Source organism: Helianthus annuus, chromosome 7 (assembly GCF_002127325.2).
Source record: "Helianthus annuus cultivar XRQ/B chromosome 7, HanXRQr2.0-SUNRISE, whole genome shotgun sequence".
Classification (NCBI taxonomy): Eukaryota; Viridiplantae; Streptophyta; class Magnoliopsida; order Asterales; family Asteraceae; genus Helianthus; species Helianthus annuus.
The window spans coordinates 143684270-143712193 of NC_035439.2; the positions used below are offsets into that span (position 1 = coordinate 143684270).

Consider the following 27924-nt stretch of genomic DNA (forward strand, 5'->3'; position numbering starts at 1 on the left):
AGTCAAACAGGTCTAATCGTGTCTTAACAGGTACCCAATTACCAACACTATTGGACGGTGTTAGCAAGGGTCCAATGTTTTACAAAATGTCAAAAGTTGGGACCGTCAGTGGCTATTTTTGAAGTTGGGTCCGTAGCTGGCCAACTGGTGAAAGTTGGCAGAGGCGCAGCTTAAGTAGGGCGGGAGTGGGCGGCCGACCCCCCGAACTTTTCGCTCAGTAGTGGAGAGTATGTAGTTTTCGTATAGAAATTTTTGGGTAAATACGTTTTCAACTCCCCGGTTCTATAGAAATTTTTGGGTATATACGTTTTCGACCCCCCCGTCAGAAATCTCAAGCTTCGCCAATGAAAGTTGGGATTATTAAATTCCATTATTCCATTAAAAAATCCATTTGTATGTATTAAAGTGATCCAAAGTCATTTAACCATGATCATGAATATTAGAGAACAACAACACAATGGATGTTCATGTAACTCTACCTCCACCAATCATGGTTTCTTCAGGCTTACTTCCAACCGGTTCTTTGTTAGAATCATTAATCCAAATCTCTAACGAAGTGACAACCGTCGACAAGATTCCGGTTACACAATACAACAACGTTTCGACAATGGTAAGAAGAATCAAACTTCTTTCATCATTGTTCGAAGAAATTCAAGAAACAAACACTCAACTTCCACCTTCTTCTATTTTGTGTCTCACTGAGCTTTATTCGGTTATCCGAAGAGTCAAGTCACTGATGCAAACGTGTAAACAAGGTAGCCGTTTGTGGAATCTTGTTCGGTCAGAAGGTGTTTCGAATCAGTTTTATGTGATTGTCAAAGAAATGAGTCGAGCGTTGGATATTTTACCGCTCAGTTTGTTGAAAATAACGGTTGATACTAGAGAACAAGTGGAGCTTCTTCATAAACAAGTCAAACGCGTTGACTCGTTGGTTGATGATAAAGAGATTCAAAGAAGAGATGAGCTTGTTCAAGTGATGATGTCTAGTAGTTGTTGTAAAAGTAGCAAGAGTAAAGGTGTCATTGACTTTGAGAAAGTCAAAGTGATCATGGCACAAATCGGTTTAAAAACGCCGATTGATTACGAGGAAGAGATTTCGAAACTAGAAGCTGAAGTAGAGAAGCAAGCGGGTACGGGTGGGCTTATCGTGGTCTCGAATATTAACAATCTCATTTCCCTTGTTTCGTTGTCGAAATCCATGGTTTTCGACAAAGAAGATCAGAAAACTGCCAAAGACGAATTTATGGACACGTATTCCCAACACCAACACCATCAGCATCATTACCCGTCTACTCAATCGACGGTCATTAACATTCCGGACGAATACCGTTGCCCAATTTCACTTGACTTAATGCAGGTAGGGCTGTTCATCGAATCCAATATCGAATTTTTGAATTGCTCGAATCGAATTTTTTTAATATATTTTTTTTCTTTTTCTAGAATGATAACCAACCAATTCGATTCGAACTCGGAAAAAATCGATTAAATTCGTTTTGAAATTCAGTTAAAATATGTAATAAATTCGTTATGGCTTGGTAATGGGTTTGGTAAGGGCTATTTTAAATTTTAATCCCTAGAATTTTTTTAGAGATTAATTTATACTATAAACCAATAAAAGTTATATATGTAATATTTATATAAAAAATAAATAAATATGTATAATTTTAATTCGAATTTTGAATCAAAATTAAAATTATAAATTCATGTTCGATTTGCTAGACTCGAATTGAAGCGAATTCGAATTCTTGATAATCGAATTTCGAATTTTTTGAAGTCAAAACGAATTCTGAACAAATGCAGGACCCAGTGATAGTAGCATCGGGACACACGTACGATCGCGTGTCAATCGCACAGTGGATCAACTCCGGGCACCATACATGTCCGAAAAGCGGACAGAGATTAATCCACATGGCACTCATTCCAAACTACGCACTGAAAAGCTTGATCCACCAATTCTGTCAAGAAAACAACATACCGTTAACCGATCCCGCAACGTCAAGTTCTTCATCGTCGCATATCGAAAGAAGCCCAAGTATGAAGAGAAAGCTACCTGAAAAGGCAGTTGATCACATATCCGCCACGAAAACCGCCATGGATACGGTAAAAAAGACTGCAGAATTTCTCGTTGGGAAGTTAGCGATGGGTTCGATCGATATCCAACGGCAAGCAGCTTACGAGTTAAGATTACTCGCCAAAACCGGTATGGATAACCGAAGGATAATTTCGGAAGCGGGAGCGATTCCGTTTTTGGTAACGTTACTTTCGTCACATGATCCGAGAATACAAGAGAATGCGGTCACAGCACTTTTAAACCTTTCGATATTCGACAACAATAAGGTGTTAATAGTGGCTGCAGGAGCAATAGACAACATCGTAGACGTATTGGATTCGGGTAAAACAATGGAGGCAAGAGAAAATGCAGCAGCAGCAATATTTAGTTTATCGTTAATCGATGATTATAAAGTGATCATCGGTAGTCGTCCAAAAGCAATTCCGTCATTGGTTGGGCTGTTAAGAGACGGAACCACCGCGGGAAAAAGAGATGCTGCAACCGCATTGTTTAATCTTGCGGTTTATAGTGTAAATAAAGTGAACGTTGTTGTTTCAGGGGCGGTACCGCTTTTGATCGACTTGTTGATGGATGATAAGGCGGGGATAACGGATGATGCATTGGCGGTGCTTTCGCTGTTATTGGGGTGTTCCGAGGGACTTGAGGAAATAAGGAAGAGTAAAAGTTTGGTACCGATTCTCATTGATCTTTTAAGATTTGGATCGCCGAAAGGAAAAGAGAACGCGTTAACTTTGTTATTGGGGCTATGTAAAGACGGTGGCGATGAAGTTGCGAGAAGATTGTTAATGAATCCACGAGGCATACCGTCTCTTCAAAGCTTGGCGGCGGATGGCTCCATGAAAGCTCAAAGAAAGGCCGACGCTCTGCTTAGATTGCTCAACCGATGCTGCTCACAATCTTCCAAACCTGTTGAATGAAAACACGCGGCGCCTAGATTGGACTCGTTGCAAATTTGAAAATGTAAATTTATGGAGATGTAATAAATGAAAATTGTTGTTTTTACCTGTTCATTGAATGCAAAAGTTTTTACACAGAATTTACAATAAATTACAGGAAATATAACCGAGGCCCTACTGGTCATCATACTAAACTCGTAACGCATATACTATTATTATTACAAGGATAATGAGGTTAATGGGGTTTAACCATACGGGTGAAAGGGGTCGGATTCTTCTGTGAACGATGATTCTCAAAAGGCGAACGATTTTGTTAGTCCTCTAGAATTCCACCAATTCCAGTTTGATATGTTTGTCATTTATAATGTACTTCCAGAACCAGCTTCCAGTATCTATAAACTCCTTTTTAATAGGATTTGATTGTATAGATAAACCTGAATCAAAAGTTTGAGGGGCATAAGTAGGACACACACAAATATATATACACACATACTAGAGGGGTGCCCGCATGATGCGGTGGGGGAACACAGACACCGGCAATCAGGTAACATGCTAATTTTGTTTAAATTAATATATAAATATATATATATAGGGGGATGATTCAAATGAAAACCACTTTTATTGTGAAAACTCGAAAACTAACTAAAAAAAGCCTAAAAAACACACCAAAAAAAAAAATTCTTTTTCATTTTTTTTATAAAAATCGCAGGTTTTTTTATATAAAAAAAATTCAAAAAAAAAATTATTTTGTAGTACACATGTGTAATAGTGTAGTGTAGTACACATACACATGTGTAGTATTACACATGTGCACTACAAAATTTTTTATATATATATAAAAAATGGCGAAAATTGGTATTTTTTTGGCTTTTTTAATTAGTTTTCACAATAATTAGTGGTTTTCATTTGAACCTTCCCCTATATACAACAACAACAACCATACCCAGTAAATCCCACAAATAGCAGAACTATTGGTAGGGTCTGTGAGAGGTGGGATGTAGGCAAACCTTTCCTCTATTCAAGAATAGAGAGGCTGCTTCCTGAGAGACCCCCCGGCTCCAAAACAACCAACAAGCAGGTAACCTTCCTCTATATATATATATATATAGCAATACAATACTCAAATTAAAGAGGATAAAATGCTCGTTTTTATAGAGTATTTTTTTAAATGGTAATATATGAAAAAGTTACAGCTGTTTAAAAATCGTAAGTGTAGTTGGTTTCAAAGTCAACAATATGTTTTAAAAGTTGTATCGAGTCTTAAAATTACGTAAAGTTACATTTTTTGTCCTCCTTATGTGTATTATAATATAGTATAGATATAGCCATATAGGATATATCATATATGTGTGTGCTTCTTGCAGAAACAAAAGTGATAATTTTCTTTGAGATAACTATTTAATAAACACACACAAACATGCACAAACGTATCGATGTGAAGCAGTAAAAAAACCTGAACTTCCGGATGTGACCGTCATCTTGTAGCCATCTGGGACTTCAAACACATGATTTCCCTGAATAAAGAACAAAAGATGACAAGTGTTTGACTAATTGATCATGAAGATATGAATCAGATTCTTAAAATAAATTCTAGAGAGTGAAAAGACGAGAATAAATCTAACCTCGAGGTTAACATCAACAGCCTCAAATTCAGCGTTTCCATGCAATATGACTTTTAGTGCCTCATACCGCTGAACATCATGCTTCCAATAGAGATTTTTATCTGAACTCCAGTTTATTCCTTTATTCTGTATGTTTACGTTCACTAACTTGCACCGTGCACACCTACATAAAATAAAATAAAGGGAAAATGTCACAGAATAGTAACCAAGTTTTAAAAGTGTTCTAATTAGGTCACTCGTATCGTTTTTGTCCCAATTAGATAACTTAACATTCAAATCGAGTCATGTCCTTTTTTCTATGTGTCAAGAAAGAAATGAAGCATAAGCTGTTGGGGTCGGATTATTTTAATATATGAAATTACATTTATTAAAAATAAAAACACTTTAATTACATTAAAAATTAAAAAAACAAGTTACAATCCACGTCATCATTCGAAGTTAGCATCAAATAAAAGGGAAAAAGGAAACAAAAATCCACATCACCATGGTTACTTATGAAATGGATGAAAAAACCCTTAATTTTAATTAAAAATGAATGTTGAGTGACCTGATTGGAACACTATTGAAACTTGAGTGACCTAATAGGAACACTTTTAAAACGTGGTTACTATTCTACAAAGTTACCCTAAAATAAATGTCATATTCAGCCCAAAGTCTCATAGTGACGAACAATTTCTTTTAACTACCTGTAACCATATTGTAGTATGGACTCATTGTTTCTGTCGATATGAGAGCCCATCACATTTTCAGCCACGACCATTAAGCTCCCATCAAGCTGAACGTTTCTCCACAGGAATTCGGAAACGTCGAGTTGCAATTCGGAGCCTTTTGAAATTGAACCTCCATGAAACTTGTAAAGTAAAAAGAGATGGAATAAGTGAGAAACAATAAAGAACAAACTCTGTTAAACAGTTAACAGTAGGGGTGCAAACGAGCGGAGCCGAGCCCGAGCTTGACCAGGCTCGAGCTCGATTAACTTATTAGAGCTCGGGCTCGAGCTCGGCTCGATTCGAGCTTTGTTTTCAAGGCTCGAGCTCGACTCGTTTGTATTTTCTCAAGCTCGAGCTCGGCTTGTTTATTATCTATTAATTTATATATTAAATAAAAATAATAGACTTTTTAGGCTCGCGAGCTGGATAAGTGAAGCTCGGGCTCGGGCTCGTTTACTAAATAAGCTTATTTTTAGGTTCGAGATCGGCTTGTAAACAAGTTTGAATAAGCTCGGTTCAACTCGGCTCGTTTACACTAAGGCTCGACGAGCCTAACGAGCTTCACATGAGAGGCTCGAGCTCGGACTCAATAAACAAACGAGCTTTATTTTAGGCTCAAGCTCGGCTCGGGCTCGATAAGGTTCGGCTCGTTTCGAGCTTTTTCTCGAGCCGATCTCGAGTAGCTCGCGAGCCGCTCGGCTCGTTTGCACCCCTAGTTAACAGTTTCGATACAGAAGATACGAAACGAGCTTACTTTCTGTCTGGTGACTTCCCAAAGAGGACCAAGAGCGGGATGAAGAAGGATGATATACGGTGGTCCAGAATCAACGTATTTATCGTTACTCTCTATCTGCAAACAATAATTTTCTGGTAAATGAAGTACCGAACATATCTCGGTATGAAAGCAGATGTTAACCACAAATGATACCATAATATAAGTGAGTATATGGTACCTCAGGGAGCTTGATATCACAATGTGAAAGAATATCATACGCATTTCTTACTGTGTCAAGTAGTGCGCCATCTGGAGTCTGCACACACGTACTTTAAACTAGTACCTATTAGCAAACTTACAAGACGAAAAGCAACCACCATAACGTCTAACACATACCAACTTGAAAATTAAGAAATAGAAGCAAATACATTTACAGTTTTACATACTATTACTTTACAACAGTTTTAGGCATAGAGGTGTTGTACCTCATGCTTTGGGAAGTTATCAAAAAAAAATTGATTTTTACTTTTAACCCAAAACTATGTGATTTTTTTACTTTTAACCCCCAAACTTTTCATATTTTGCAATTTAACCTCACAACATTTTTACTTTCAACTTTGGTCCCCTGTACTTTTCATCTTTTGCAAATTTTTCGTTTTAAGTTTCGTTCCAAATTTTGCGAGGTAGACGGCGCAACGTGCGTGTGAGGTTCAACGTTATTATGTCGCCTATTTTTTTCCCATTTGACAGGTTTGTCGCAACGCGCAGGTCCTAGATCGGCTTAGTTGTTCTTTTCTATGTTTTATGTTTCGGTCTAATTTCTTCGCATTAAAAGACCGCAACTTCAGTGTTGGTGGTGGTGGTTGCTGGCGGTAGTGTGGCATTGGTGCTAGTTGGCACGGTTTTACGCCCCCGCCGCAACGTTGGGGGCTTAATACTAGTTAAATCTCAAAACAAATAAAGGGATACAAGAAAGAACACATCAGTGGAACACACATGATACTGACATAGTACAAAAAAGAAAGAAAAAAAGTAAAAGAGAAAAAAAAAAGAGTAAATTGCCATTTTAGTCCCTGAGGTTTGATCCAAATTGTCATTTTAGTCCAATAGTTTTTTTTTCTCCTCTGGGTCCCTGACTTTTCCATTTTCTTGTCATTTTGATCACATTGCATAACTCGGTCTAAAAATCTGGTTATAACCAGGGGTATTTTTGGCATAACTGTTGGGGGTAACTTTGTAGAATAGTAACCAAGTTTTAAAAGTGTTCCAATTAGGTCACTCAAATTTCAAAAGTGTTCCAATCAGGTCACTCAACATTCATTTTTCATTAAAATTAAGGGGTTTTTCATCCATTTCATAAGTAATCATAGTGATGTGAATTTTTGTTTCTTTTTTCCCTTTTATTTGATGTTAACTTTGAGTGATGACGTGAATTGTAACTTGTTTTTTTAATTTTTAATGTAATTAAAGTGTTTTTATTTTTAAGAAATATAATTTCATATATTAAAATAATCCGACCCCAACATCTTATTCTTCATTTTTTTCTTGACACATAGAAAAAATGACATGACTCGATTTGAATTTTAAGTCATCTAATTGGGACAAAAACGATATGAGTGACCTAATTAGAACACTTTTGAAACTTGGTTACTATTCTGTGACATATTCCCTAACTGTTGTGTAGTGATAACCAGAGGTAGTTTACAACATAATTTATAAACCTCATAATAGTTTAATGCCAAAAATACCCCTGATTATAACCTGGTTTTTAGACTAAGGCAATGTGATCAAAATGGCAAGAAAAAGGAAAAGTCAGGGACCCAGAGGAGAAAAAAAACTATTTGGACTAAAATGGCAATTTGGACAAAAACTCAGGGACTAAAATGGCAATTTACTCAAAAAAGAAAATAGAGAAATGGACCTGATGCAATGACATGTCAGCTGGTTTTCGTTTCTTCTTGGCAGATGAGGTAACTTTCCTTCGATGATTATAGACAATGAAGGTATCTAGCAATTCTGCAATTACATCACATGGTTGGATTTTATGATGTATAAATGGATTTACAAAAGGAGGATAAAATCCATGATAATACAATGCATTAAACAGAAAACAAATAGCATTATACCTTCTACACCTTCAGAACATCGAGTGGAAAAACTATTGACAAGATGATCAGCGATATTTTGCATTGTACATTCCAAACGCCCACCTGGAATACTGCCCACAGAAAATACAAGCTACATGTAAATCCTACTATGTTAAGCAAATTTATAAATCTACATAAACTAGGGGTGAGCAGAAAACCGAAATAACCGAACCGTAACCGAAATAAGCGACAAAACCGAACCAAAACAAAAACCGAAGGTTCGGTTTTCGGATTTTTAATAACCGAAAATTTCGGTTCGGTTTTCGGATAACCAAAATCAATAACCAAAAAAAACCGAACCGAAACGAAAAAAACATATATTTTTATGTTTAAGTTTAAGTATTTAACCCATGCTATTAGAAATTATTAATTTTATTCTTGAATGTTAAGTACTTATAATAAAAACATTAAGATGTTTATCTATAATTGAGATGATTTATTTATTGTCTATAACAAATAACAAAATTTAATATAAAAATTAAACAATCTTCAAAGTCTTATAAAAGAAAAGGTCCTAATAAAAACTTTGAAGAAACATAAAAACAGATCAAAATGTTAGGTTTATGTAAACATTTTTAGTTAAAAAGAAGTATTATAACTTAAATGTAACCATATAAGAAAAATTCTTAAATTTTGAATTATACTTTTTATTTTTGAATCTTACTTGCTTTTGTTTCAAAAACCGAAATAATCGAAAAACCGAACCGAACCGGTGTAAAAACCGAAACAGAAGAAAACCGAAACCGAACGGTTTTGAAAAACCGATAACCGACATTTCGGTTTCAGTTTTGATATTGCCCAAAAACCGAACAGAACCGAACCGTGCACACCCCTAACATAAACCATTACTAAATGCTATGTATATTAAATGCTAGTCACTTCTTGAACGATGAGAATGGTGCAAGCCATCATGTTATGCAATGGTTTGAACTTTAAAACAAGTTAAACTATAAGAACGGAAGAAATATCCAAAAAAATAAACTCTTAGAATCAATGAAATTCTTGGTTTTTGTGAGGTTCGAACAGTGAAAGTTCATACACATGTGAAAGCTTGGTTAAACACGGTTTTCAACTTCTCGTAATCTAAAATGAAATGGAAACATGGATTATAGTTTAAGTGAGTTGCATTTTACGTCCTTCAAGTTTGAGCCATATTGCAAGCAGTGTCCTTTAACTAACGAAATTACACCGGAAGTCCTATATGTTTCAGTTTCTATACAGTTAATTTTTACGTCTTTTTATCTTAACCCAGTTATTTTTTTTTTTTTTTGTTAACTCCAGACATGTGCCTTGCATGTGAGGGTAATATTGTCTTTTACTTTTAACTAAAAGCGTAAACTACAACCTATATCCTTAGCTATAAACACAACTGCAGGTTGTGTCATTTCTCATTTAAAAGGGGAACTAAATGACCATTGTGCCCTCGCATGAGTGGCACATGACATAACCTGACTTAACGTTAAAAACTAACTCGGTTAAGGTAAATGAACACTGCCTGTATAGAAAATGAAACATATAGGACATCCAGTGTAATTTCGGTAGTTAAAGGACACCACCTGCAATTTGGATCAAATTTAAAGGACATAAAATGCAATTTACTCTTTTAGTTTTTCCTTCAAAATGTTTATTTTGGTTTCACCACTTGAATTGTATATGTTATTAGATGGTCAAACTAGTATAAAAAACATATAAAGTAAATGCTATGAGAAACTGAACGATCCTGATTATGTAGACAGATAGCATACCCGTGTTGGAACCCAAAATGGTCCACAAAGTTGATCGTTTTTTTCACATTTAGCACCAATCCAGGTAAGCTACTCTCGTCTTTACTTGATGCAATATGCTCTGCAGCCTTCAAGTCCACATAAAGGATATTTGTATTTGCTGGGAACTCTGTCTGCAAACTTAACAAATGAACATGGTTGATTGGAGAACATAACAAGAATCTTCTGCTTACAAAACTTCTAGACAAAAATTTGAAGGGAATGATGACAAGATTAAGTATACGGAAATTTAATAAATGGGTTCAAATAATACCTATCAGAAGAAGATCCATCAGCAATTCCAAATTTGTCAAACTCGGTATACTCAATGCACGACACACCGTATGTCCATGTTCCGTCAGACTTGCCTTTTTCAACTAGAACGTTTATGCCTTCTGTAGCACCAGAGTTTCGTTTGCATGATGCGAAACCGAGCTTCTGCAAAATTATCAGTTAGAAAATATAGTTTTTTACAAGAATTTAATCTCTTCTGGCTAAAGTTAATCTATTCAAGGATCAAAAGATGTGAAAATAATCCTATGTGACAGAGTCACCCAGTGTTATATGTGAAAAGACGCCACACTATGCAGATAATGCGGTAAAAAAACGGATTGTATTTGAGATATAGGTTATCGCGGTGGGATATCCATAATATCAAAAGATGTGAAAATAATCCTATGTGACAGAGTCACCCAGTGTTATATGTGAAAAGACGCCACACTATGCAGATAATGCGGTAAAAAATCGGATTGTATTTGAGATATAGGTTATCGCGGTGGGATATCCATAATTTTAATATCATCATCATCATCATACTCGGTAAATCCCACCAATAGCAAAGCTAAGGTAGGATCTGAGGAGGGTAAGATGTAGACAGCCTTACCTCTACCCCGTAGGAATAGAGAGGCTGCTTCCAGTGAGACCCCCGGCTCGATAGTAGTTTTGCATCAAGCCTTGGACATAAGGCACATAACACTCAACAATTTAGACAACTGCCGATTAGTTCATGTACCCCCTTGTCTTTCGGCCATCAACGCCACCACATGATGCATGATTAACCATCCCCCTCTTTTAACGTTATTTTCACGAAATTAGTAAAATAACGTTAAAATTAGTGCACTTTCACTTTTGCCCCCCGAACGCCCACACATATATACATTATATGTGCATACCGCAAGCGGGGCGTAAAATTTAATATCATGCAGAATTTATATATATATAGCAATTTAACACCAACAATTCAGTATACTCTCCTACCATTAACAGATTAACCTTTTGCAACTTGCAAAACACTAACAATTGTAACAAGTAGCAACTAATTAAGACTTAAAACACTAACATCTAACAATGAAGACTTAAAACACTAATAGCAACAATAAGAAGAAAGACGAATGGTAGAACTAAGAAGAAAGGTACTGATATCGGGAAAATCGATGATATATCGGTCGATATCGCCGATAACATCGGTACCAATATTTGACCCGAATATTTTACATAGGGACTGATAACTGATATTAACTGCATAGATGCCACATAATTAGAAAGGCTAGTTGACTGCATAATATCTGGATGACAGATCTTGCTAATACTATTATTATACTCGAGAAAACAGCAGTATTATTTTCTTTAACAGTCAGACAAAAATGTTACCTTCCCTTCATGCAGACCAATCCCCGCCATGGCTAAGAGGGTCACATCTGTAGCCGCTACAACATTACTGCAAGATTATAACCATTAGAAATAAGATAAAAAGTACAGATCCACAAGCATAAGAAAAACGTATCTATTCAGATAGCATACCTGACTTGTCGAACAGTTGCACCTTCTCTTCTATGATCGCGAAACCACTGAAAAACGCCTTTTTCATAAGCAAGTTTCCATATCACACCATGACCACCGGGCTTGCAGACAGGCAAGAACTGTCCCTTTGCTAACCACTGGCCATCTTCAGCGCTAATAGCGGGGACGAGTGGCTGGCAAGCACAATTAATAGAACCTAAGTATATTGTCTTAATGTCTTATATTATAATTAAGCCTAAATACACTTGTTGAATATATTATGAAAATTTTAGTTAGAGGACCTGTTCAAAAAGACGGAAATTTGATCGACCTCTTCCGAACCATTTGGATCTTTCGCACAGCGATGTGATATGTTCATGGTTGTTTTTCGCCGAACTTGTCATCATCGCAACGGGAGTTATGCATTGTTCTCCGAATAATTTGAAGTATAAGAACTCCCTTGCCTTGCAATTATTCAACAGTTGTTACTACAGGTAAAAATAGTATACGTAAAAATGAAAATGCAAATCAAAGTCCTCAAATTTCTGCAAAGGAATAGTGGGTAGGGGTGAGCAGAAAACCGATTTAACCAAACTGAAAGAAACCGAACAGGAATTTACGGTTCGGTTACGGTTTTGTATTGTATGAAAACCGAACCGAATAACCTAAAAAAATCATTTTTTTAATGTTTGTTATATATTGACTTAGGAATTATAGTTTTTATTCTTGAATATTAAGTATTTATAATAAAAACATTAGCATGTTTATTTATCTTTGAAATGATTTATCCATTTCCTACAAGAAATAACAAAATTTAACATAAAAATTAAATGTTTTTCAAAGTATTATAGAAGAAAATGTCTTAATAAAAACATTGGAGAATAATAAAAATAGATTAAAATGTTAAATATAATATCTTAAATGTAAACATCTAAGAAAGATTCTTATAAAAAACCGAAAAAACGAACCAAAACGTTGCTAAAACCAAAAAAAACGAAACCAAACGGTTTTCAAAAACCAAACCGTGCACACCCCGAAAAACCAAACGGTTCGGGCATGATCTCGGTCTTGATCAACACCTTCATAAGACGAGAAACATAAAAACGAGATCCTACCTGAAGATCTCTTATTAGACCTTCCAACAAGGTGTGGCCACAAAAAGGAAGCATTGCAGCAGGGAGACATTCACCTGTGACGGAGTCAACTAATCCGAGCCTGTCAGCAGAGCCTCCAAGAGGATAAATCTCTCCTAGGCTCGGCAAACCCTAAATTCGGTTAAAATACGTAAATTTCATGATACTGTCTCCTGATATCTTATGAAATAATTGACGACACACGATCTCATCTTACCTCAATTCCCCATAGAGCAGCATGAGCCGCGTATTCGGTGTCTTGAGAAAGATCAAGTACACTTGGAGGATGAATTTCTACGAATTGCATTCCTGTTGAGTTAGAATTATCTACGTTTCGAAAATTCGCATTCTGCTCTCCGTGTGGAGACTGAGAAAGAAGCTCTAACACCGTTAACTGGTATCTGCCAGAAAATCAATCATTTAAGTATATGATCTTATCAATATACATTTTATAACCATATAAGCTTGTATACTCCATACTTGTATATCAGACAGCATTGATACAAAGTCCAGTCTAAAAAACAATTAGCATTCAATAAATGGCACATATTCAAAGAATTATAAGACATACAGGCCACATGTTCGAAACACTGCCAACAATTGCCGTTAAACAAAGCCATTTCCGATAATCAAACTTTAAACTTCCAAATTCACAAGTAACATCCAAAAACTTCTATTAATTTAAATTAAAGGAAAATTGGATTTAAATAATCCCAATTTGCTCAATTTGGCCGATAATAATCCCAACTCAGTTATTGGCCGATAATAATCCGAACTGGTCCACTTTTGGCCGATAATAGTCCGCCGTTAAAAATAGCTTAACGGAGTTAAGCTTTTTTCCGAATTACAAACTGATGTTTTATGGATTTTGATCAGAATGAGGATACAAGTTGATTGATATAAAATTTACCTCGAAATACTGCCCCAAACGACGAAAACGATGCTTCAACTCGGGTGTTTAAACTTCCAATTAACAAAAATCAAGTCGTTTGAAGCACCGTTTCGATGTAAGTTTTACATAAATCGAATCGTATCCTCGTTCTGATCAAAATCCAAAAAAACATCAGTTTGTAATTCGGGAAAAAGCTTAACTCCGTTAAGCTATTTTTACCGGCAGACTATTATCGGCCAAAAGTGGACCAGTTCGGATTATTATCGGCCAATAGCTGAGTTGGGATTATTATCGGCCAAATTGAGCAAGTTGGGATTATTTAAATCCAATTTGCCAAAATTAAATTAGTATAATGATCCATAAGGTAATGCTAACTTCAATTATTCATGTATGCATATATCCACACAGGCTATCTTACAAATCAGGCTACAATCAGGTTATAAGTGCTAATTAACATCAAATTCAAACATATATAAAACAAGTGTTACTAAACATGTATAGAAAAACACAAAAACTAACCCAATTATCCCTCCAATACAATCATAAAACTCCTCAACATCTTTCAAAGTCTTCAACAACGAATTCAACGCAACCGCATCAACCTTCTTCACCCGAACGTCCCGATCCTCACTCCCGTCCCACTTTTCAATCATTTCAACCAAACTATACAACGCACTCTTCAACGAACTTCTAGCAGACACAAATTCACCATTAATCTCACCATCAACACCATCCGTATCACAATCCGACACTAACACATGCTCCTGACCAGCAGCAACAATGCACTTAACCAAAAACAACTCATACTCATCCAAATCAACCGCCTCCAAAACCCTAGCGAATCCGTTCTTATAACCACCGCTTTTAAAAAACCGCTTCACCTTCGAATCAGAATCAACCACGTGGATTTTATCTCTTAAACTTTTGGAACCGGATAGCTTGGAGCGGAGGATACGGAGGCGCGTGAGCTCTTCACCGAAGTCGAAATCCGGTGGCGGAGGTACGTACTCTACCGGTACGGTGGAGACAAGCGTTCGACGGCGGTTGGACGGTGACGACGGTGAAGGCGGTACTGATGAGAGGTAAGTGAACGGAAGTTTGTTAGATGGACGGAGGGATTTGTGAGAGTTGAAGAAGAGAGAGTGGGAGTCACGCGCCGAAAATGTGAAATAGATGCCGTTATGGTGGAGGGAAGAGGTGGTTACTCGAGCCATAGAGCGTGTGTGTGTGGAGAGTGCGAGTGAAATGGGGTGGGGGGTGGGGGGTAGTTACAGGGGTGGGGGAGGGATAAGAGGAGATACTGGTAGCATATACCAAAGAGAATGGGAAAGACAAAGAAGAAACAATAGGAAGGTGCTTTTTGCGTGTTTGTTTGCGGAGATTTCTATTTTGCGCTAGGCGTAACAAACTCGAAATAATTTCGTAATTTATTAATATAAGATCTTAAAACATAATCTTTTTAACGGCTATTTTTGTTTTGTTTAAAAAAAAAGTAACTAGTAAATAACGAATTGAAGTTTTATAAAAGTCAAACTTGTTAAAACCACCCGGTGTGCTATATCGCCCCTACCACATCCCCATTTTCTAGGCGCCATCGATGGTCTATTGGCACACTAACGAGCGCTAACGGCTCTTTTTGGTGAGGCCCTATTGATTTAAATCGTTGTACAATAGTTGTATTTAATAAAAGAGTTAAATGTTTGGCTGGTCCTTGTGGCTTGCAAAAATTTCATACTTGGTCCTAGCAGGGCCGACTCAAGGAGGAGTGAAATAAAGCAAGAGCTTTAGGCCTTCATTTTTCTAGGGCCTCAAATTCTAACAAAATATATTATATGTTGGTAATTTTGGCTTTGGGATTGTTAACATTGAGGTTTATAATCGATAAGTATGCGTATACAAAGATGATATATGAATAATAGGATCCATAGCAATTTTTTTTCATTTACAAAAAGGGACTCATTTTTGCTATCCGCTTTGGGCCTAGAAAAATTATAAAATTTTGAGTCGGCCCTGGGTCCTAGTGGTTTACTAATTACATGTGTGGTCCCAAAAGTTGTCAAAAATGAACTCGGTTGGTCTCCAGACCTAACCTCTGTTAAATTTCTCAATTAAAACACCCCATTTGCTTGGCACGTGAGGGTAGTTTGGTCATTTCCTGGTTCTCCCACCCCACCCCCTTCTTCTTCCTCAAACCACCACCACTGGAAAGTCTTCTCATATACAAGAAAATGATTCAGTTCCAGAGCTAAAGATCGTAGTTCTCGAACGAACAACCGAAAAGATTCTGGAGCATACTCAGGAGTCGATATTCTTCCTCCAAAGATTATAGTACCAAGTACTTCCTGGCGAGCTCTAATATGATCAGATTTATAACTTATAAATAAGCATTTCTTGTAAAATATAAGCAACGCCAAACCCTTCTAAAAACTCAATGATGGCAACTAAACACGAGGGTTGCGCTCGTTGCGGGACTTAACCCAACACCTTACGGCACGAGCTGACGACAGCCATGCACCACCTGTGTCCGCGTTCCCGAAGGCACCCCTCTCTTCCAAGAGGATTCGCGGCATGTCAAGCCCTGGTAAGGTTCTTCGCTTTGCATCGAATTAAACCACATGCTCCACCACTTGTGCGGGCCCCCGTCAATTCCTTTGAGTTTCATTCTTGCGAACGGAGCAGGAACTGCCATTTTAACCCTTCTCGGGGGATTCCATCCACAAACCCAAAGTTTATGGCTGACTGATATGGCAAGAAGAAGGAAAAGGATTGCATAGAGGAACTCCCGTACATTTGTCAGATGTGTCGATATCAATGGTGACTCATTATTTCGATGAATCATTTCTTCGGACAGAAGAAGATTATGGAAACACTTACTCAAAATCTCACTTATCAGATTCCATTGTGGAAGACAATTTTTTTCTAAAGAATTCGCCATGATAAATCTGATCCATGCATAATATCATGAAAAATGAATACAAATTTTTGGCTGCTACTTAGTATTGGCAATAGGTCTGAAAAGTATCTAAAAATAAAAACTTTAGATAATCTCATCTCCTCCTCCACTGAATAACCACCACCACTGACAACCTCTAGACCACCTCTGTCACCACTCCTACCTCCGATAGTCGGCCACCACCTCTGGTCCTCCACATCTACCTCCTCCTACCTCGTTTACACTTCGACAGTGCATGATTACAAGTATTAAGCTAGGGGTTTCGATTTACAAGGGTAACTGAATAAACAGGTATGAGATTTACCTTCGTGTTATGCGTAAAGATGATAATAAGAACTCCGGGGATGACTTATTGGTTGAATGTTCAATATTTGATGAACAGTGGATGATTAAAGATGGGTGATTTGTGGTGGGTGTGATGTTTGTAGAAATAGTTGGGGCAATGGAAATCATCTGTAGCAATTCTTAATTCTTTGTATGAGTAAAGTTTAAGATTCTGAACCTCAGATAGCTATGTTTATAACTAATTATACAAGAAACAAAGATTAGCAAAGATTAGTAAAAAATGAACTTTGATATCAAAGATTAAATAAGGGTTTACAATTTGAAAATTCAGGGAATCCTTTTGGTGGGTCTGATCTGCTGCTGAAGAAGAAAGAGAAACAACCTATGATCTGTTACTGGTTGATGGTTGAATGTTCAGTATTTGATGAACAATGGATGATTAAAGATGGGTGATTGGTGGTGGGTGTGATGTTTGTAGAAATAGTTGGGGCAATGGAAATAAACGGGTAGGAGGTGGAGGACCAGAGGTGGTGGCCAGCTAACGGAGGTATAAGTGATGACAGAGGTGGTTTGGAGGTTGGTGGTGGTGGTTATTCAGTGGAGTAGATGAGATGGTGGTGATGGTTTGAGAAAGAATAATGGGGTGGGGTGGGAGAACCAGGAAATGACCAAACTACCCTCACGTGTCAAATATATGGGGTGTTTTAACTGAGAAATTTAACAGAGGTTAGGTTAGGGGACCAATCGAGTTCATTTTTGACAACTTTTGGGACCACGCGTGTAATTAGTAAACCACTAGGACCAAGTATGAAATTTTTACAAACCACATGAACCAACCAAACATTTAACTCTTCATAAAATTACTTTTAATTTTTAATATTCACACTATATATATCCTACAATTTTTACCTAAACCATACCATTTCTACCATCTATTCTCCATAATTTTTATACAAACTATACAATCACACAATGTTTCCCAACAACCAAAATGTGTGGGACCCCAACAATCGGTTTTATGGTAATTTAGCAAACAACAAGCAGGAAGAACGGTATCGAAGAGACTCGCGAACGAGTGAGATTGGGTATTATCCGATGCCACCTACTATCCCAACCTCCTCTCATCCGACAACGCCACCACCGCTTCCCCGTTTTTTTGGATACTATTCCACACCAAATCAATCACCATTTTTTTCAGAAACCCAAAACCTACAACCCATATCCCAAACCCAAATCATACCCGAAACAAATTGTGCCTTACAAAATTGGTATAGCTCAAATTCTTACAAGTATAAGAATAGATGATATTTAGGTGTAAACAAATTGTTATTCAAGAACTTGTTTTTTTAAACACGAATTTCTTTAATTCTCTGTCTGTGGGACTTGAATTCGATACCTCCAAACCTAGGTATTCGAAAACCATATGGTCCTTACTTCCCTATTGGTTCAGCTAAATTACGATTTTGCCCCGTTTAAATATACAGTTTTACCGTTGGTTTTGTTTTTTTTTTCTTTCCAGCTAAATTACGATTCTGCCATCGGCTTAAATTTACAGTTTTGCCATCGTTTTTGCTTTTCTTCTTGTCAAATTACGGTTTTGTCTCCATTGTAAAATTACAGTCATGCGATCGTTTTAGTTTTTTTTTTTTTTTTTGACAAAATTATGGTAATGTTTTTTTAATTGGTTGATTTGGTGTAATTTTTATTCGTGTCTGACGGCTGCCTGACACACGCTCATTTCTCCTGAAAAAAAAAATTCCTCTGTTTTATAGTCTTTACATCTTTTTAGTTTTTTTTAGCAAATGTATAGTAGTGTATTGTTTTAATTGGTTTACTCGATTAAATTTTATTAAGATCGTGTTATGAGTAGTATGTACAAGTTTTCGAAACACAAATATACATGTTACGAGAGAGAAATATCCGGCTTAGTGTCCCGCAACGTAAGCAGGGAAAAATAGTTATCTCTACAAATGTATAATCTAACATTTTCACGATATTGTCTTTTCTTTCGGATTTTATTATCTTTAATCGATTGTTTCATTAATTCAATTCAAAGACTAATCAAAAGACAACGTGATAACTCAAAACAAGAAACATAAATAAACATCAAAGACTAATCAAAAGACAACGTGATAGCTCATGCCATACCTTAAGAAGCATAAATAGACATCAAAGCTCGTGTTACGTAATACACGTAAGGTTGGTGGATGTGGACTGTGGAGGAGGGTAGTCCTATGAGGATGATCCGCCACGTAAGTGGCCACGTCATCCATCGGGTGTGAGGGGTGAGCCCCAAGAGATGGGCCAAGGGTGTGGTGATGAGCCTCTTTATATATGTATGTGTGTGTGTGTGTTGGATAAGGAAGAGAGGGGCCGTCGTTGGCGTCTTGGAGATGACGAGGGGGACGAGACGAAGCAGTGGGGGTGGTGTGGACGTGCCTCCACGGGGCTCGACGGCCCTCCGCCGTCCCCAACACCGCATAACCTAACCATTATGCTTAATTTAGGACTTATTTGTTATAGGGATAATGAATTTTAATAATCCTAACTATTAGTCATTAGCCGGCAACGGTTCTAATTTCAAAAATAACCAGTGATGGTCCTACCTTTTCATATATTGTAAACTAATGGACATTTGCTGACAGAAAAGGAAAAGAGGACAAAAAGAAATTAAATTTTCGTTGTCAGCCAATAACTAATAGTTGGGATTATTAAAATTCATTATTTCTTTGTTATAACATCGTTGTTTGAGTTTTTAATTTTGTCTTAATTATAAAACGGATAGATAACTAACAAGCAACTTTAAATATTATCATATATCATGTGTTAAGAGAAGAGCTAAAAATACATAACTTCAAATATAGTTAAGAGTGCAACATAAGATTGTGGAGAAGAATATGTGAAAACGAAAAAAAACTTAACACATCAACCTTTTTTTTTTTTTTTTTTTACAAATGTGCTCAGGTTTTACAACAATCATCAAAACTGATCTACATTATCTATAAATTTAATGTCATGTCACTCTTTCTCCATATACTTTAACATCCTTAATCTATTCAAAACTCGTTATGTTATTATTTTAATTATTAAAACAAGAAGTTGAACCCTCGTGATTGCAATTCACATATGTAATTCATAATACATTATTACAAAGCCAGTTATTAATTTGGTAAGTATCACACCTATTAAGATATAACACAAACTCGTTTAACAATATACAACCAAAAGTGGGTTTATCAAAAGTATAGTTTGATCCATGATTTCAAACCAAGGCTCGTCCTACTTCCTAGTACTCCCATTACGGTGATTGACTTGAAAAACAACACTTAAAACACTAGTAGCAATGCTAAATTAGTACGTACATCACTACATCCTGTGGTTTGTCCCCGATTATCAATACCTGCAAACACGTTATTTAAAACCCCTAAAATCATGTTCACCAAGACACGTCTGTGGCCATATGTTTCAATGTATGGTATGCACCATCATTCCAAGCAAATGTATAGAGTAGAATAGCTAGATTGGGCGTACACCCAACGTATGGTACGCTAGGTGGCGTACCATGTGTTACGTCCTGCGGTAATTTGTTGACGGTAGTCTCATAGGTATTTCCTATTATAACACACATGTGTATACCACAAATTAACATTTATATAACGGATATTATGTCATATAACCATTAATTTCACCATGATTCATCATCAAATGCGTATAATCAACTTAAAATATATGTAATTTTACTTAGCGGTCAATACGATCATCAATCAAAATCTTAAGTCACATCATACTTAGATCCCATTTCACCATTTTCTTTAGTTCACCCTTGGAAGTTTATTAACTTAAAAGGTCACCAAATTAATTTCTGGATATGCTCCTTATCTCACAACTTCACAAGGATATGTTTTAATTTCACCCACCATGATTTACCAACGATTACATCAATCACCCCAAACGTACATTTATCTTGTTGTATGCACCACATAGTTAAAACAAGACATGTTTCACCAATTCATCAACATAACACCATCTAAACAAATTTTGAATGGTACAATCATACAAGTCTCACCAAGTTACTTCATACTTGATCATTAATACTATAAAAGAAGCCAAATAGTTTTTTTTTTTTTTTTTTTAATTCAATTGTTAGTTATTTCACTGTTATTTTGTTTAATTTATTTCTTATAATATCTTTCCTTATTGTAGAATAAGAAAAATGACGAGGGGCTACTTATGCAAATCTGGTAATGCTTGAGGATGTTGATAGGTGCCTCTTTATCGTGCTGTGTATCTTATTCCTCGTCTTCTAAAAACGAGTTTATATGCTTGCATCGCTTATATCTTTTTGATCTATAAAAATGGGGTTCGTAACAATGTTTGGGTACTTCTTGTGTTTGATTCATGTCTATTGATAAATACACTAGTTAAAGAGTTGGGGAGTTGTACGAACTCATAAAGAAGTAAAAAATTTTTGGGTTGCGACTTTTTCCTTTAGCCTTTAAATTTCTAAAAAGTCAACTTTAACACTTAATAGGCCAATTACTCCATTAAAGCCCCCATTAGCTGGTCCGTAACCAACTTTTTGCTAGAAGTTTGGTGTGAATGAAAGTCTCAATTGGTAATTCACCTTGTCCCACATTGGAGTGGAACAAAATGGGTTTCGGAACTACTTATAAGGAAAAACGTTGACTGAGCCTTTGAAGCTGTTTTACCACAAGTCCTACCCGTGCACGCGCGCCGGGGGGTGGGGGGGTGCAAAAATGGGTTTCGGAACTGGAATTTATTTGTCAAACCCCAGGGACTAAGAGTATAATTCTGAAAAGCTGGGGACTAAAGGTGAAATTTCACCAAACTATAGGGACTATTGGGCATTTTTTCTCTTACTGAAAGTATAGTTATCAAATGTGTATTTCAAAATTTTACATACGAGTAAATTGTTATTACAAATTTTCATTGCCCACGTGAATGAAAATAAAGTTAAAAGTTAAATTCTCAGATTCTCATTTTTAAATTTATGTGCAATAGATTATTGACGTTACATAATTATACATTTGTTTTGTATTTTGGACGGCGTCTGAAATTAAAACGAGTTACATATGGCTGAAAACATAAAGGGATAATATTATATCTTTTGGCACGTAGAACTTCTTTATCCTTTCCTGAATTTATATACATGGAAAAAATAATTATTCATATATATGGCTAGGGGAATGTTCAAATAAAAACCACTAGTTATTCTAAAAACTCGAAAACTAATTAAAAAAAGCCAAAAAAAACAAACAATTATTATTATTTTTTTTTTTTGCAAACCAAATTTCGCAGGTTTTTTTTATATAAACAAAAAAAAATTTTCAAAAAAAAAAAATTTTTTTTTTGTATATAAAAACCAGCGATTTTTATAAAAAAAATTGAAAAAAAAAATTTGTGTGTTTTTTTGACTTTTTTTAGTTAGTTTTCGAGTTTTCATAATAAAAGTGGTTTTCATTTGAACCATCCCCTATATGGCTATACGTATCAAAATTATTATGTATCAATAAGATGTTACGTATAAATCATATCGCAATAAAAAATAGGATATGTTCTCCAAGTAATCTCATGACATTTTCTATAAATAATTAAATAGTTTAATAAACGACTGATAATTAATGTGACAAAATTGAGAACATTAGTAAGTCATAAGTAGTCTCATAAGTATCAATGTATCATTTAAAATATTAAGAAACCACCAAAACTATATATACTAATTAATACATAAAGCATCCTTAACCAGTTTCATAAAAAGCACATTATATCGTATAATCATATAGTAATTACTTCAAAACTTAAAGAAGAAAAAGCTTTTTTACATGTCAACCTAACTAACCTTATAAAAAACTACACTTTGGTTAGTTATTCACTCGTCGATTTTGCTAACATTTTATGATAATTTTAATAAACAAACAAATAAATAAACTTGAAAACTAATCCTTTAAACAACATAATATGATGATCGCGTAATAGCTGACACACACTTTCACGATTTTATTCATCGTTCTCAATTAGGGTGTTCATTAAGTGTAGAAACTGACAAAACCTAAAAAAGTAAGTTGGTTTAAAATATATATACGATTTAGCTCTAACGGTTTGATAGCTTACGGCATGTAATTTGAAACCAAACATGTAAACGAAATTGGCTATTAGGGATTTATTATTTAGTTGTTTTTAATTTTAGGAATATATAGTCATATTAACAACCTCTACCATTAAAAATGGTTATCTTATTCCCACACCCTATTATCTTATTCGTACACCTCTTTTCAATCTATCGCGCTATATATGTATATATAGAAAGACAAAGGGAAAAAGTGTGTGAATATTAACACCCTTTAAATATACTACAAAGTTATGCTTTAAAAAAAACATTTTTTTTAAAACCGCTAAACCATCACACGCTCATAAAACCATGAATAACGTTTGGCTTGGCCAACCCAATCAACCCTGCATGTTCAATTTGTCTCATCCCTATTTTGGTAACCCCCCCCCCCCCCCCCCCCCCCCACAAAAAAAAAAATAATAAAAAAATAAAAAAACTTTAACATTGTATTTTCTAAATCAAAATAATTATTCATTTTGAGGGTAGCAGCATTCAAGTTGGGCCACAAAACTCAGGCTCAGGCCCTTGTATAAAATTGGGCCCAAAGTAGTCCAGTCCATTCCAACTTCAGCCAGATAAGGTACCAAATCTCATCACAAATCATGAATCATCTTCTTCCCCATTTTGCATTCGAAACTGAGAACAAATGGCTTCTTCTCTATCCACATTCTTCCACCCAAAATCTCCTCATCTTTCCAAGCAAAGTCAGTCACCAAACCTCTCATCATCTTTCCTATCATCAATCCCTTTATCATCAAACTCAAACATCTCTCTTCAATTCCGTTGCAACCAGAAACAATCATGCTCTGCAACTCCCAGACCTCTTACTGTCAGAGCCATGGCTCCTCCTAAACCTGCTGGCAAAGCCAAAAAAGGTACTTAACAACACTCAACAGTTATCATTTCTTTACATCAAAGTTTGTGGTTATTAGACACGCTATAATTAGTTATAGGCTTATAGTATGGGGTAGATTATGTAAATATCCACATTGTATGAATACCTCTTGTAGTTCCTAGTTAACATATTCTTTACAAGTTAGTTTCGGGTTAATTATCCAGTTGTTAGGTGTAGATAATTATTGGTATTTTTATTTATTTAATGGGTTATGTTTATGTTTATTTAGTTATTTTAAGGCAAATTGGAAATAAATAATCCCACCTACCTCAATTTGGCCGATAATAATCCCAAGTCATTTATTCATTTATTGACTGATAATAATCCGAACTGGTCATTTTTTTTTTTGTAAAATAGTCCGCCGTTAAAATAGCTTAACGGAGTTAAGTTTTTTTCCGAATTACAAACCGATGATTTAGGGCTTTTGATCAGAACGAGGGTACGAGTCGATTGATGTAAAAGTAAAACTTACCTCGAAATACTGCCCCAACCCACGAAAATGGTGCTTCAATTCGGGTGTTTAAACTTCCAATTAACAAAAATCAAGCCATTTCGAGCACAATTTCGAGGCAAGTTTTACATCAATCGACTCGTATCCTCGTTCTGATCAAAAGCCCTAAATCATCGGTTTGTCATTCGGAAAAAAATTTAACTCCGTCAAGCTATTTTAACGGCGGACTATTTTACAAAAAAAAATTGACCAGTTCAGATTATTATCGGCCAATAACTGACTTAGGATTGTTATCGGCCAAATTGAGTTAGGTGGGATTATTTATTTTCAATTCGCCTTATTTAAATAGAGTTTGAAATGGGTTAGGAATAGTACGAGGTTCGTATAAATAGATGTTGTAAATTGTGTGCTCTGGTTTATAATAAAAGAGTCGACGATTTCGTTCATAATGTTTGTTACACGAATTCAAATGGGTTGAAGATCAAGTTAGTATTTGTTTGGTTTAATGAGTTGTTAGGTCTAGATGATTATTGTTATATTATTTAATGGTTTATGTTTATTGGGTTAGGAACGATACAAGGTTTTTATAATTAATAGATGGTTCGAGCTGTTGTAATTTGTGTGCTTTGGTTTATAATAAAAGAGGCGAACGAGTTAGTGCATATAGTGTGTTTTTTGTTAGACTTTGGGGCAAAATTTTCTAACATAATGTTGATGTAATGTATGTTTTTCTGCATAGTTTATTTAATTATGAGTAAATTACGTTTTTGGTCCCTGTGATTATATCACTTTTACTATATTAGCTCAAAATAAGAATTTTTAACATATCTGCCCCCATCGTCTATATAACTTGGCCCCTAAGTCTAGAGATCATCGGGGCCAAAATGGTTAGTTATAGAGACCTTGGGGGCCAAAATGGTTAGTTATAGAGACCATGGGGGCAGATATGTTAAAAATTCTTATTTTGGGCTAATATAGTAAAAGTGATATAACCACAGGGGCCAAAACCGTAATTTACTCTTTAATTATTTAAATAGAGTTTGAGTTGGGTTGAAATAGTACGAGGTTAATATAAAATTATAATGATAGACGGTTAGGACTGTTGTAATTTGTGTGTTTCGGTTTATAATACGAGTTTGTTCATATCATGTGTTTTGTGTTTGACTTCGGTCTTCGGGGCTTGATGTTCCAACAAAATTTTGATGTAATGTGTGTGATCGTACAGTGACCGGAATGATTAAGCTGGCGCTGGAAGCCGGAAAGGCCACACCGGCCCCACCGGTTGGGCCCGCGTTGGGTTCAAAGGGAGTCAACATTATGGCTTTTTGTAAAGATTATAATGCCAGGACTGCCGATAAAGCCGGTTATATTATCCCCGTCGAAATCACCGTTTATGATGTCAGTTTTTATCTCCTTCATCGAATCATCTCAGTTTCGTCTTTAGGGGTTTCGTTTTTGAATTTTGTTTGTTTATAATTGTTACGTGGTTGTTTAAATTTGCAGGATAAGAGTTTTACGTTTGTGTTGAAGACGCCTCCTGCTTCGGTTCTGCTTCTTAAAGCTGCAGGTATCATGATTTCGATATAGGGTTAGATTTGGTACCTTTTTATGACGAGTAAAATGCCATTTTCGTCCCTGCGGTTTGGCTAGTTTTGCGAATTTCGTCTAAAGGTTTGTTTTTCGGCATCTGGATCCAAACGGTTTGAAATCTTGCTATTTTCATCCTGCTCGTTAACTCCGTCAGTCTTTCTCCGTTAAGTCAGGGATATTTCCGTCTTCTTTGTTACTTAACGGGCAATTTGGTCTTTTTCATGGATATTCGGTCTTTTTACAGAAAGTGAAAAAGACCGAATTGCCCTTTTTAAGTTAGCAAAAAAGATGGAAATACCTCTGACTTAACGGAGAACAAACGGATGGAGTTACCGTGCCGGATGAAAATGGCAAGATTTGGATGAAAATGCCCTTTTAACTTTTGAATCCAGATACGGAAACACAAATCTTTGGACGAAAGTCGCAAAACTGGCCAAACCTCAGGGACGAAAATGACATTTTTCTTTATTATATTTTTACAAAATTCTGTTGTGATTTTGTTAGTTTTGATGAATAAGTGGGTACCTTTTTATAATGAGTAAAATGCCATTTTCGTCCCTGCGGTTTGGCCAGTTTTGCGAATTTCGTCTAAAGGTTTGTTTTTCCGCGCATCTGGATCCAAAAGGTTTGAAATCTTGCTATTTTCATCCTGCTCGTTAACTCCATCCGTTTTTCTCCGTTAAGTCTGGGATATTTCCATCTTCTTTATTAACTTAACGCATAGTTGTCAATAGCTGTCGCTACTCTCGCTATAGCAAATAGCGTAGCATATAGGTCTAGTCTCGCTATAGCCTCTCTGTAGTGATAGATAGCGATGGCAGTGACCTTTAATTTTTTTTTTAATATAAATAGCAATTAAAAAAAGTTGGATTTTAGGTTTTTGTTAAATATACAAGTAAAATAGCGTATATACGAGGGTATTTTGATATAATATACGTATAAGTTTTTTTTTTTTCTAGTGTATCGCTATTCGCCATTAACAACTATGACTTAACGGGCAATCTGGTCTTCTTCATGGTATTCGGTCTTTTTACATAAAGTGAAAAAGACCAAATTGCCTTTTTTAAGTTAGCAAAAAAGACAGAAATACCTCTGACTTAACAGAGAAAAACGGAAGGAGTTAACGAGCCGGATGAAAATGGCAAGATTTCAAACCTTTTGGATCCAGATACGGAAAAACAAACCTTTGGACGAAAGTCGCAAAACTGGCCAAACCCAGGGACGAAATTGACATTTTTCTTTTTTATAATTTTACAAAATTCTGTTGTGATTTTGTTAGTTTTGTGTTTTCAGGTGCGGAAAAAGGTTCTAAGGACCCGCAAAGGGAAAAAGTGGGGAAAATTACAATCGAGCAGCTACGTGTAATCGCAGCAGAAAAGTTGCCGGATTTGAACTGCACGACCATCGAATCAGCAATGAGAATCATAGCAGGAACGGCGGCTAATATGGGCATCGATATTGACCCGCCTGTTCTTGAACGCAAAGTCAAACAAATTCTCTAAATCTCTTTTGTTTGACTAATGAGATTCATGTATGAGTAATGTAGCAATATCTTGAATGCAAATATTATTGTATTTGTTATCATGTTGTTTCTATTTGTTTCAAATTTTGGTATGAATGTGTAGAGATGTTTGTCATGTAAAAGACACTACCAAAGACTTGCTTGTTTTAACTTTACTTATCCAATATAAATTCCCATTTTTAATACTTGTTAATATAAATGTTATATTTATAGAATTATCATTTATTAAGTCTTAGTGCTTAAATGCGCTTCGCTTTTATCAAGTCTTAGGTCATCCACAATAAGGAAACAGAAAAACGCCTAAAAACATGACTAGTTACATGCCACATCAAAAAAAAAAAAAAAAAACTCAATTCTTTAAAACGCCTAA

At 35.8% G+C, this 27924-nt stretch overlaps 3 protein-coding genes across 4 annotated transcripts; 2 read left to right on the forward strand and 1 right to left on the reverse strand.

Moving 5' to 3' along the window:
* The first annotated feature begins 383 nt into the window (after positions 1–383).
* On the forward strand, positions 384–3081 carry LOC110868993 (U-box domain-containing protein 1). The gene is made up of 2 exons (XM_022118278.2): positions 384–1357; positions 1801–3081. The coding sequence occupies exons 1-2, from the start codon at positions 458–460 to the stop codon at positions 2986–2988; spliced, it is 2088 nt and encodes a 695-aa protein (XP_021973970.1). The 5' UTR covers positions 384–457; the 3' UTR covers positions 2989–3081.
* Positions 2727–15130, reverse strand: LOC110868992 (UTP--glucose-1-phosphate uridylyltransferase 3, chloroplastic). Of its 2 annotated transcripts, XR_004862979.1 has the most exons (17): positions 14248–15130; positions 13054–13237; positions 12819–12968; positions 12006–12167; positions 11725–11897; positions 11575–11641; positions 10199–10362; positions 9907–10065; positions 8141–8232; positions 7936–8030; positions 6253–6330; positions 6054–6149; positions 5276–5439; positions 4590–4752; positions 4421–4481; positions 3075–3401; positions 2727–2977 (listed from the first exon to the last, which is right to left on the reverse strand). XR_004862979.1 is itself a non-coding variant. In XM_022118277.2 (16 exons), the coding sequence occupies exons 1-16, from the start codon at positions 14940–14942 to the stop codon at positions 3289–3291; spliced, it is 2616 nt and encodes an 871-aa protein (XP_021973969.1). In that variant the 5' UTR covers positions 14943–15130; the 3' UTR covers positions 3052–3288. The 2 variants fall into 2 exon arrangements, 1 of the variants encoding a protein (XP_021973969.1); XM_022118277.2 differs by lacking the exon at positions 2727–2977 and having other exon boundaries at positions 3052–3401.
* An 8570-nt stretch (positions 15131–23700) lies between these two features.
* On the forward strand, positions 23701–27733 carry LOC110868991 (50S ribosomal protein L11, chloroplastic). The gene is made up of 4 exons (XM_022118275.2): positions 23701–23971; positions 25668–25840; positions 25946–26009; positions 27326–27733. The coding sequence occupies exons 1-4, from the start codon at positions 23743–23745 to the stop codon at positions 27532–27534; spliced, it is 675 nt and encodes a 224-aa protein (XP_021973967.1). The 5' UTR covers positions 23701–23742; the 3' UTR covers positions 27535–27733.
* Positions 27734–27924: the final 191 nt, after the last annotated feature.